Source organism: Phyllopteryx taeniolatus, chromosome 3 (assembly GCF_024500385.1).
Source record: "Phyllopteryx taeniolatus isolate TA_2022b chromosome 3, UOR_Ptae_1.2, whole genome shotgun sequence".
In the NCBI taxonomy this organism is placed as follows: Eukaryota; Metazoa; Chordata; class Actinopteri; order Syngnathiformes; family Syngnathidae; genus Phyllopteryx; species Phyllopteryx taeniolatus.
The window spans coordinates 10167476-10179626 of record NC_084504.1 but is presented as its reverse complement, the minus strand read 5'-3'; the positions used below and the strand labels follow the sequence as shown (position 1 = coordinate 10179626).

Sequence of the window (12151 nt, the reverse complement as noted above, 5' to 3'; positions counted from 1 at the left end):
GAAGATAGCTGGGATAGGCTCCAGCACGCCCGCGACCCTAGTGAGGAAAAGCGGTACAGAAATGCATGGATGGATGAAATCCTGGATGATTTAAAAGGATTGCCATGTAGACTGGCCAATGACTGTACAAACGGTGACTAATAATCCAGCCTACCACTGTACAATCGGACCACATGGGAAATTGGAACTTCAATAGAAATTTGAATAATATATTGTATACAATATTATTTTAGCAATAGTATTGAAATAAGGTATGATTTTAAAAGGATTGCCATGAAGACCGGCCAATGACTACGTTGTCTAAAGAGCAGGCGACTGACTGTATACAGCTGCACTTTACAGAAAGGTGGCACTTATTAACAGAAGTGTAAATATTGAGGTATTGAAATTATGGATGATTTAAAAAAGATTGGCATGTACACTGGCCAAGAATTGTATGAACGCTGACTAAAAAGCCAGGTAATGATGGTAAAGTCACACCCTGCAGTATGGCAACACTTAAACACAAACACTAATACCGAGGTATTAAAATCCTGTATGATTTTAACAGGATTGGCATGTACACCGGCCAATAACTACATGAAGGTTGACTAAAAAGCCGGCCGATGACTGTACAAACAGAGACGCGAAAGCGGACCAATGAGTGTATTTATTCCAATAAGCCGGGAGTTAAACAGAAACATGACTACCAAGATCTTGCAATCCTGGATAATTTTAAAGTATTGGCATGTAGACTGGCCAATAAACGCATAAACGTTGACTAAAAAGATGGCTACAGTCAAACAGTGCAGAAAGGCAGTACTGAGGTATCTCACTCCTGGCGGATTTTTAAGGGTTGGGATGTAGAGCGGCTCGACCGCTGACTGTTTTGTGTTGTCCACAGGGAGTTCCTGCGTTTGGGCAACCCTCTGAACTGCGGCGCGTGGGACAAGAAGCTCCTGAAGCAGTACCGCGTGCACAAGCCCAGCTCACTCAGTTACGACGCCGACATGAGAGGCAAGCGCTCGATGTGTGTCCTCCATTTTTTAGACTTGGCCTCCGGTTGGACTCCGCTTGCCGCCTCCATTAAGCAAATGGCAGATGCTAACGCTAACAGCTGTTGAAGTTTGTAATTACGGAGTCAGCGTGTCTTCACAAGCAATTGTAGGCTAAGCAGCTATTGTGACTTCTCTACTGCTAAGTGGAGATTAAAATCTGGCTAATTACTGATCATTAGCATATGCGTCAATTGTAGCCTACAGCGCCATCTGTCTTTCTGTCAGGGAAATTACATTTGGTACACTTAGTTTTTCAGCATGGCAGTAATACCGAAAAATCAGATATCTTTTCACCCCAAAAGTTATTTTCACTTCATTCTTGAAAAAATAGGATTTATTCAGGCAATATTTCTTTCTGAAAACATTACTTCTTCCCATTTTATCGTTTTTAAGATCACGTCTTTTTTTTATTTATTTTTTTTTTTATAAAGAACTTTAGTCTCTTAATTTTCATGGTTTGTTCTTGAAAAAATGTGGTATTTCTTTAAACATTAAAAAAAATGTATCTTCAAAATTTGACTTGCTAAATTTTTGGGTAATTTATTCTTAAAAAAATACTTTTTCTAAAAATATGGCTTTATTCTCAAACAACATATGACTTTAGTCTCCCAAAACAAATACAACTTCATTTTCCATAAATACAATGTTATCCTCCCAAAAACAACACTTTATTCACCCAAAAATATGACTTTATTCTCCCCAAACTTACTTTTTCTAAGAAAATACAACTTTACCCTCTAAAAGTATTTTATTTTCCAAGAAATATGCTACTCTCTCCCAAAAAAATGACTAATCTCTAAAGCTCTAATCTTATTCTCTGGAAAAAGTATGAATTGATTCTCTAAAAAAAAAAACTTTGTTCCTTGAGTAAATATGCCATTATTAATTATCAGTAAAAACTACATGAATTCATACAGCAAATACAAATGCAGCTTTATTCTCCCATAAATAGGACTTTATTCTTCAGAAATGCAATGTTATTCTCCCCCAAAAATAAAAATTTCTTAAACCAAAATCTTTATTTTGCAAAAATACAACTTTACTCTCCAAAATATAAAACTTTTTTAAACCCACTTATTTCCTAACATAGATACATCTTTACAAAAAAAAAAAGTAATTCTCACCCCAAAAAAAACTTATTCAACTAAAAATACGACTTCCCCCCCACCCCCATCTCCTCCCCAAAAAATATTCTCCCAAAATAACTTTATTCCTTAAATAAATATGACTTTATTCTTTTAAAAAAAGTCTAACTTTATTCTCCAGATTTGGACCTTTTCTTGAAAAAAAAAAAAAAAAAAGAAAATCCTAAAATTACAACTTCGACAACTTTTGACTATTATTGGGGCAAAAACAACTCTTGACTTGAGATTACAAGTTCCTACTTTTGTATGAAGGCAACTTTATTAATACAGTTACGTACTGTATATATTTTTTCCCCTAACTTCATTAAGTTAGTAACTCAATCCAAATGTCGACCGTTGCGCTCCCCCTCCCCCTGCCCTCAGGTAACATGACGACATCGATGGAGGGCTTCGGCGCCGACAGCGTGTTCGCCACGCCAGCCGAGGATAGCGGGCAGTACAACGGCCAGTACCGCATCAGCCGCAGCCTGGTGCGCTCGGCCGAGGGCAGCACTGTACCACTAACGCGTGTTAAGTGTCTCGTCTCCATGACCACGCCGCACGACATACGACTGCACGGCTCCGCCGACACGCCTGCTTACATCGAGTTTGACGCATCGCTAGAGGGATTCGGGTACGTCTCATACATGCGCTTAAACACGCACACGCGACACTTAGTCAGCTCCGTAAAATAAGATAAGCTTGTGTGTTCTTCTTGGTCTAGCTCCAAATGCATGTGTGTGTCTGTGTGCGTGTTTGCTTTTGTTGCTACTTTACGTGTGTGTCTATGTTTTAGTCATAACCGAATAGAAAAGGTTTCAGCACAGCACTGGGGAGATGACAGCGCTGGCCCACTTTCGGCACAGCGACACACGCACACACGCGCGCCCACACACACAAAAAGGACTTTCAGCTCTCCCATCTGTCAACATGAAATATTTATGCACTCCTCTGCTATTAGCAATAGCACTCTTCCCTTACACACACACACACACCCTCACAAGATGCTTGAGTTATTGATTGACGCGTGCGCTTGTGTGCGTGTGTACTTGTGTGCAGGTGTTTGTTCCTTCCCAGCTTGGCTCCTCACAACGCCCCGAGCAACACCACCAATGGCTCCGGAGTCAGCGATGGCGACGTCATCAGCGGCATGGGGACAGGTATGGCGCGGCTTGATGACATTATCAACCGGCGACCGCAAACGCACAGGATCTGAAATTAGCGCTCGCCAGGAGCCAAATGCGACTAAATTAATTGAGTGAATCTCAGAGCACTACTCGACACGTCGCGAATGAATGTTTGTACCCACGTACACAAACATACATGCGCACATCATAATGCAGCAGTGTGTGTCCTGCAGCCAGTAATATTTATCGTGATGGGAATGTATGTGACAATAGCCAGATACGTCCTTTTCCGGCTCCGCTTCCGTTTGTAAGTTGCAGCAGTAAATAGAAACCCTGTCTCCTCGGCTGGTTCGACCTGAGCGCGAGATGGAGACCCCAACTCAGTTGTCGTTGGAGCCTGCTGAGTCGGCAGCGGCGAGGACAGGCCGCAAGTACACAACGCTTGTTGTGTGGCGGCATTTCCAAAGCAACATGGAGTAATGCTATTATAATCTATATGTAACGTATATTGATGTGCTCAAAAACAGACAACCCTGTTTATTCGTTTGAAGAAGTACCCCTCAATTGATTAAGTGGACAGCAAAAAAATATAAAAAATCTGATTGCAGTCAGTACAGCCTGTCACTCTCTGTTGCTAGCACGAGTCGTATTAGCAGTTAACCACTACTAGCGGTGAGGCCACCAGCAACAACAATCAATCGTGTCATCATTGTTCAGGTGGTTTCTAAAATGACAAAACTAGTTAATCTGTATTGTTATTCAAGATGATGCACATTTGAAACTAGCAATAATGCTAACAGGGTGTGTAGCATCATAACTGATGATAATGTTTACAATTCAATCTTCATTATCCCAGAGGGAACATTTTGTTTATTTTGTGTCTTGTACCTCCAAAAATACTCAGGACTTCAAACTAGTTTTAATTTTTCTACATTTTCTTCACTGTTGAGTGAAAAGTTTTCTTATACTTTTATATATGTATTTTATTTGCTTAATAAGTACAGTATGCTAATATCATGCTGAGGTTATTGCTTTAATTCTTGACTATGAGAAGTGTTGTTGACAAAAGGCGTTAATAAAATATTGAACTACTGCAGCTTCTTTAGTTTTCAGTATAAATGCTTGAAAACTGGCTATTTTAAAAAGTTTAAAAACAATGTAAAAAAATTGTGCTAATAATCAAGATCAGATGATATGAAAAAAATATTTTTGATTTTTTTTTTTTGCCAGATGCCCCACAGCTACAACAACCAAATAAAACATTCAGAAAATCTCATAATACAACAATCAGCACAGCAGTTTTACTAAGTAAAATACAAACTCTTTAAAACGAAATTAAATGAAACATCGACAGCCTGATGTTTCAGCCTCCAAGCTGCTTGAAAGTCCTTTAAAAGTGTTCAATGACGAAAAATTGAACATACACATAAGTGCTCGGGAGCATGATCCCACAGAGGCTATCATGCTGTGTGGCACGACGACTTTGTCAGTAAAGGGAGGCCAGACTTTATGGATGTTAAATGAAAAAAATTTTTCTTATTGCTGTTGTTTCATTTTGCTCTGACTTTTTTGTTTGCATCCAAGTACCATCCAAATATCGTATTATTGAAATATGTGTAAAATATGCACATATTGCACATGCCATTATTGCGATTATGATATTTTTTATGATATATTGTGCAACCCTATGGAAAATGATTTCATATTTTGGCCAGTAAAAAATATGCTTGGCCGGTGGATTTTTTTTTCATCTACAGGCCATCTTGCCCAGTGAGTCAAAAAGTTAATTTCGGTCCCTGCAGATGTATTCAACACACCTGTGGACATCTTCGAGCCTCCATCATCTTTTTAATCTTCTCTCCATTTGTTTTCTGTTTTCATTCTCCTTCATAATCTCCTGTTTTCTCTCCTCTTTCATCTTGTCATCCATCTTCTCTCCATTATGTTTTCCATCTTTTCATCCATTTTATCTGAATAATTTCCTCTATCTTCACTTCTCAGTCGTGTCCTCACATCTTCTCTCCTACATCAGATCTTCCATGTTGTCCTGTCTTCTTTTCTTCTTCACCTCCTTTATCTACTCTTCTCTCTAATTTATCCTCCTCTGTCTTCTGTCCATCATCTCGTCTATCTTCTCTCCTCAATCTTGTCCCCCTTTTTCTTTCCACTATCAGCTTTTCCATCTTCTCCTGTGTCCTCTCTCGATCACATTCTCCATCTTATCTCCATATTTTCTCATCTCTTCTCTCCTCCATCTCCTCCTTCATATCTTCCTCATTTCTGCAATCTTCTATCCTTTGTCACACCTTCTATCTTTTATCTTCTTGCTGGATTTATCTTACCCAACATTATAAAAAATAGACACAAAAGGAATGAAGACGCTGGTTTCTTTTTCTCATGAGGAGGGCGTATGGGAGATTGTTCAGATCACAGCCTCTCAACACGCTCTAAACAATCTCTCCTGTCGCTCCTGCATTTATTTGAAAATAGGGAGGTTTCTAAGTTTACAAGACATAACATACTAAGCTACAAGACACAACACACTAAGGATAGGGTTTCAAGGTGAAAACATGGGACCAACACCTGCCACGTCCCGGCCACGTCCTTCTCTCTGATGATTCCTGCTGAGTCATCTTCTTGAAGGCGAGACATCTCCCTTTCTCAAAATCGTCCATAATACTAATGCAAGCTAAGCAAATAAATGATCACTTCTACAATATATTTAACACTTCTCCTCCATCTTTTTCTCTCCATAATCTCCCTTGTCTCCAAAGTCACCTCTTGTCTTTTCTCCTTAATCTCTTCCTTCACCTGCTCTATCATCTCTCCTCATTAATCATCTTTAGCTTTTTCTATCCTCCATATTTTCCTCACTCTTTTCCATCCTCTCCTTTCCTCCTTCCTCTCCTCTATTTCATCTCCTTATCCTCTCTTCTCATTCATCCTCCCTTTCACTCACATCTTCTTTCCTCCTTGTGGTTCGTCATGTGGTAGATGTCATTCCTTACTCAGTTCATCTTGGTCTTCCTCTTTCCTGAGCTGTCGTATCCTATGTTCTTATTTTTAGCTAGTCTCCTTTTCCCTCCCACTCGCTGTCACTCACAATAAGTTTACCACACGTCCTCCTACGTACTTGTTCCTCTACGTTCTCGCTATCCTCATGTCATCATCTCGTTAGCGGCGTTCCTCTTGTCTTTTTTCCTGCCCTCGTGCGCCGCTTCCTCTTTGATAACATCATCGGCTTTGTTTGGTTGTGTTTGATATTGCTGCTCCCTCTGGAGTTCCAGCTTCAGGATGTTTTTACTTTTGTGCCTTGATAAGATCACAAGTAGTTTGAATGTTATCAAAATCAAAAGACAACAAAGAAAAATCTCAATATTAAGTCTTAATGTTGGCTGAATAATGTGCAAGGTTTGGCTCTTTAAAAGCTGAATCCTTCTTGTTGTTTCCCTTGGTTGTCTTTCCTTTCTTTTCCTAAACTATCCTAGCTTGTCCTGTCTAGCTTCAAGCTGTTTATTGCCACTCCCAGTTAGAGTTTACCGTCAAACTAAACATAAAACAAAGCGATTTTATCGTTGTGTATTTAAAATAAACATAACTTTGCTTAAAGTCTGTTAGATTAATGCAAACACATAAAGGGAAACACTATAGATAAGCTAACAAAGACCATCTGTGTTGTAGTGTTATAACCCTTTAAGCAACGGATATTTGAACACAAACTGAGAAACATCCATCTATCCATCCATTTTCTGAGCCGCTTATCCTCACTAGGGTCGCGGGTGTGCTGGAGCCTATCCCAGCTATCATTGGGCAGGAGGCGGGGTACACCCTGAACTGGTTGCCAGCCAATCGCAGGGCACATACAAACACACAACCATTCGCACTCACATTCACACCTACGGGCAATTTAGAGTCGTCAGTTAACCTACCATGCAGGTTTTTGTGATGTGGGAGGAAACCGGACTGCCCGGAGAAAACCCACGCAGGCACGAGGAGGAAATGCAAACTCCCCGGATTGAACCCCAGACGCTCTAACCAGTCATCCACCATGCCGCCACGGAGAAACATAAGTAGACATAATTTAATATTACTTGCAGGTGAATTTTCTTTACCTTCTGCAAAACAGCACTAATACTTCTGCGGCTTATGGAGGAGCTGAGATGTATCTGTATATGTACATATGTATGTATTTTACAGCCCCCAAGTGGCCAAGGTGTGCACACCAGAAGCAGCAGCACAATGTCCATTCAATTCAAGCAAAAAATGTGGCAATGACTATAATTGTCTAGATTCTATTTATTTATCATTATCATATATTTTGATTAGACTTTACACCGATCTGATCGGCTTGATCGGTATCGGCCGATAATTAGCATTTTATGCTGATCGGCTGATCATCTTTAATGTCATAATTTGCTGTTCCGGTCTTGCAAAAGACTGCGTCGCCATCGTGCACAGTACATTTGTATCCAAAAGCTACTTTATTTTTAGCCTTGTCGCGTGTCTTTTGACGTAGTACTGTAACTATCTTTATTAGTGTGATGATATTTTAATTGGTCACTACCACCTGCTGTTTGTGTGTCCCACCATACAGGGGAGCGGCTGTTTCCCCCACCGTCGGGTCTGAGCTACTCCACCTGGTTTTGTGTGGAGCGCTTCAGCGCGCCGTCACAGAACCATCCGGTGCGCCTGCTGACGGTGGTGCGGCGCGCCACGTCATCGGAGCAGCACTACGTGTGCTTGGCCGTGGTGCTGTCGGCCAAAGACCGCTCGCTCACCGTCTCCACCAAGGAGGAGCTGCTGCAAACCTACTGTGAGGCTTTATTCCTTTGCGCCTAGCTTTACACATTTAATGGCATTTTATGCATTGTATTTCTTTTTTAATTTAATGGGATTTTTAATTCCATTTTCTGTTATCTAATAGCCCCTTTTAAATGTTGTTTTTATTTTTTAATCATCAGTTCCATGAATTGTATTTTTTTTAGTATTTAAGGGTATTTTTATTTAATTTTCATACTTGAATGGCATTCTTTATTTCAATTCGTTATTATTATCTAATGGCCATTTTATTAAATATATGTAATTTGTAATTAATTATCATTTTTGTATTATTTAGTTTAATTTTTTATCATTTAATGGCATTTTCATTAATGTTTTTGTAGTTGATGGCATTTTATTGATTTCATTTATTATTTAAATATTTAATGGCATTTTATAATAGTTAAACTGTATTTTAACTTATTTGTTTAGTATTTAATGACATTTTCATTTATTTAATCTATTATTTCATTTTTAACGGCATCTGTATTTCATTGTCATACTTGCATGGCATTGTTTTATGTATTTCATTTAATTGTTTATTATCTAATGGGCCTTATTGAATTCACTTAATTTATTAGCTTTTTAATCATTTAATGGCATTTTCATTCATTTATTCTTTTATTATGTGATGGCATTTCTTTTCATTTATTTTTCAATATTTGATGGTATCTATATTTTTTTACTTAAATGGTATTTTAATTTAGTTGTTTAGTATTTAATGACATTTTCATTGATTTAATAATTTCATTTCATATGTGCGTGGCATTTTGTATCTTTTTAAATTTAATTGTATTACCTAATGGTACTTTTATTGAATGTATTTAATTTGTAATTATTTAATGGCCTTTTCATTGATTGTCATTTTTAATCTTTTAATGGCATTTGCTTTCCTTTTTTTTAGTATTTAGCAGCATTTTTATGAATTTGATATTATATTATTTAATAGTATATTTGTTTAGTTTTCATACTAATATGGCATTTAAATATATTTATTTTATTTGTAATATGTAATTGTTTTTTCAATATATTTTTTTAAAAATCAGAGATTAGGGAAAACACGGTGAGGATCCTGCACAAATATCAGGAAAAAGGGGTGACGAGGGTTGTTGTGGTTATCAGTTCTTCAGGAAAGCCTTGTAGTCGGTGAGTCTGGCCAACTGCTGCTCGTTGGGAACCAACGAAACAGGGGGAGGATCTGTTTTTTTAGGGATCACCATCCTGGTCATGGGGTCTTCCTGCCAGCCCTGACTCACCACACCTTTTATGGCCTCTTCCACCAAGTAACTCACAAAGGCAGCAAAATCTTTGGCAGTAATTTAAGTGTACGCTTGCACCACGTGTCCGTAGGTCCTGTGTGGCGTACTCTCTTGAAGTGGTATGCCACAATAGATGTGTAGATCCCAGGGAAATCTTACTGCTAAATTTGTTGGCTAACTGTCCAAATCGCTGCTATTTCAGGATTTGCCGCTTTTATTGCCGGGGGAATCCGCTTCCAGAAATACCTGGTGTTATTTATATCATTAGTAGTATTATTATTAGTAGGAAATAGATCGCCAGAAGCTGAGCATACACTTGAGGGTTCGCAATGCCTCCTGGTGCCTTGAGCTCTTGAGTTTCACACGGCTCCAGTAGTTTGTCAAAATTTTCTTCCATAATCACAGGACAAGGCATGATGAGGATTGTGTTGTTCTTTAGTTGACTTCTTAAATGAGCATTCAGATTTTTTTTATTGAAGGCATTTCTTCTTGTTAGTATATTTATGTGTTCATTTATTTTTTATCATTTTTAATTGTTTAATATCATTTTAAAAAATAGTTGTAATTGATCCAATGGCATTATTTATTCAGTCATTTCCTTCATTATTAAAATACTTTTTATGGATATAGTTTAATAGGTCATCATTCTTTCTTTAGTTTCATTTTGTTTTCCATCCATCCATTTTCTGAGCCTCTTATCCTCACAAGGGTCGCGGGAGTGCTGGAGCCTATCCCAGCTATCATCGGGCAGGAGGCGGGGTACACCATGAACTGGTTGCCAGCCAATCCCAGTTTTATCGAATTGAATTTTATTTCTTTACATGCATTTTTTATTATTTAATGGCATTTGTGTTACATTAGTTACTGTATGTTTTATTTAATGGCATTTTAATTTTGTGTAATTTTCAATGGCATTTAAAACAAGATATGTTTTAATATTCAATGGCATTTAGCCATCCGGAAACCTCCATAGTAAACACAAAGTATGATACTTACATAGACATCCATCCAGCCATTTTCCGTACCGCTTATCCTCACTAGGGTCGCGGGCATGCTGGAGCCTATCTTCGGGCGAGCGGCGGTGTACACCCTGAACTGGTCGCCAGCCAGTTGCAGGGCACATAGAAACAAACAACCATTCATAAACCCTAACCCTCACATTCACACATACAGGCAATTTTATTGCAAAATGTCTTAGAAATAATTATGTGACCTTGCCCATCCCTGTCTTTTTTTCATCACCCCAGCTGACGAGTCTAGCGAGGAGGCGTCTTTCTATGAAATCCTTCCCTGCTGTGCCCGCTTCCGCTGCGGTGAGCTGATCGCCGAGGGCCAATGGCATCACCTGGTGTTGGTCATGAGCAAGGGCATGCTGAAGAACAGCATGGCCACGCTCTACCTGGACGGACAGCTCGTCAACACCGTCAAGGTACATTCCCAGAACCCAAAGTACCTTTTTCAGGGCATTAAATTGATCGCAACTGGACTTTTCTGTTTGTCTTAGATGTTTCGCCTCACATCGGAGCAGGGTGAATAGCCGAGTTGCAATCAATTCAATGACCTTGAGAATGAAATGTCCTGAATGAATGAGAATATTCCTAGCCACACCCCTATTGTCAAATGATAACCTCCACCAAGGAGGCTACATTATTTTTTTTGTCTTCCTGACCAATGGCGAGCATCAGCTTCCTGTCAGGACAAACTGATAAGAGCAACTTTCTAAGGGCAACGTTACTGACAAATTGGGTTTTCTGCCCTCATGACGAGATATTCCAACCTTTTCATTTGAACATAATTAGTATAGTCTTATAAAACTCAGTTATACAAAAAACCTAAAAAAAAGACAAATACAACAAAAAAAGACAAAGAAAACAGAAAAGACAAAAAACAAAATAAATACAATGAAAACATGCAAGAACAACATCAAAACACAACTAAGACAGGAAAACAAATTAAAAGACAAAAAAGTTAATAAGGTAAAAAATAAAGACAAACTAAATAAAAAAGAAAAACAGTCACACAGAAAGTTTAAAAGAAAAAAGCAACTAAAACAGAAAAAAGCACAAAGAACACAAGAAAGACAGAAAATAGAAAAAGTTGCAACATACAAAAGAAACCAAAAACAAACACAAAAAACTAATCAAAGCCAAAACGCAAAGGTGGGCAAAGGGGAAAAACAGAAAAATAGTCATGTAAAACAGAAAAAAAAACTAAAAAGACAAAATACAACAAAAAAAGGCGATACGAACAAAGACAAACAAACAAAGCAAACAAAGAAAACAAAAAATGAAAGAAGGCAAAGCAAAGAAATAGATAAACAAAAAAAAACAGGAAAAAAGAAAAAGCGCACAAAACCAAAATAAAGGAATAAAGAAAAAGTAAAAAAACAGAAATACAACCCCAATTCCAATGAAGTTGGGACGTGTAAAACAAATAAAAACAGAATACAATGATTTGCAAATCATGTTAAACCTATATTTAATTGAATACACTACAAAGACAAAATATTTAATGTTCAAACTGATAAACTTTATTGTTTTTAGCAAATAATCATTAACTTAGAATTTTATGGCTGCAACAAGTTCCAAAAAAGCTGGGGCAGATGGCAAAAAAGACTGAGAAAGTTGAGGAATGCTCATCAAACACCTGTTTGGAAGATCCCAGTGGTAAACATGACCCTGTCCCAGCTTTTTTGGAACGTGTTGCAGCCATAAAATTCTAAGTTAATGATTATTTGCTAAAAACAATCAAGTTTATCAGTTTGAACATTAAATATCTTGTCTTTG

The 12151-nt window shown here is 38.1% G+C and overlaps 1 protein-coding gene and 1 pseudogene across 7 annotated transcripts in view; one reads left to right on the top strand and one right to left on the bottom strand.

Moving 5' to 3' along the window:
* wdfy3 (WD repeat and FYVE domain containing 3) overlaps nucleotides 1-12151 on the top strand; it is a 113119-nt gene that overhangs the window by 48001 nt on the left and 52967 nt on the right. For all 7 annotated transcript variants that reach the window (XR_009787642.1, XM_061766924.1, XM_061766922.1 and 4 more), the window contains 5 exons: nucleotides 884-996; nucleotides 2546-2795; nucleotides 3221-3321; nucleotides 7883-8101; nucleotides 10613-10794. Coding sequence is in view for 6 of the 7 variants with exons in the window: in XM_061766924.1 (XP_061622908.1) it covers nucleotides 884-996; nucleotides 2546-2795; nucleotides 3221-3321; nucleotides 7883-8101; nucleotides 10613-10794 (865 nt within the window). In the remaining variant the exon portion in view is untranslated. The remainder of the gene's footprint in view (nucleotides 1-883; nucleotides 997-2545; nucleotides 2796-3220; nucleotides 3322-7882; nucleotides 8102-10612; nucleotides 10795-12151) is intronic.
* LOC133474846 (COP9 signalosome complex subunit 8-like) lies at nucleotides 9225-9780 on the bottom strand (annotated as a pseudogene).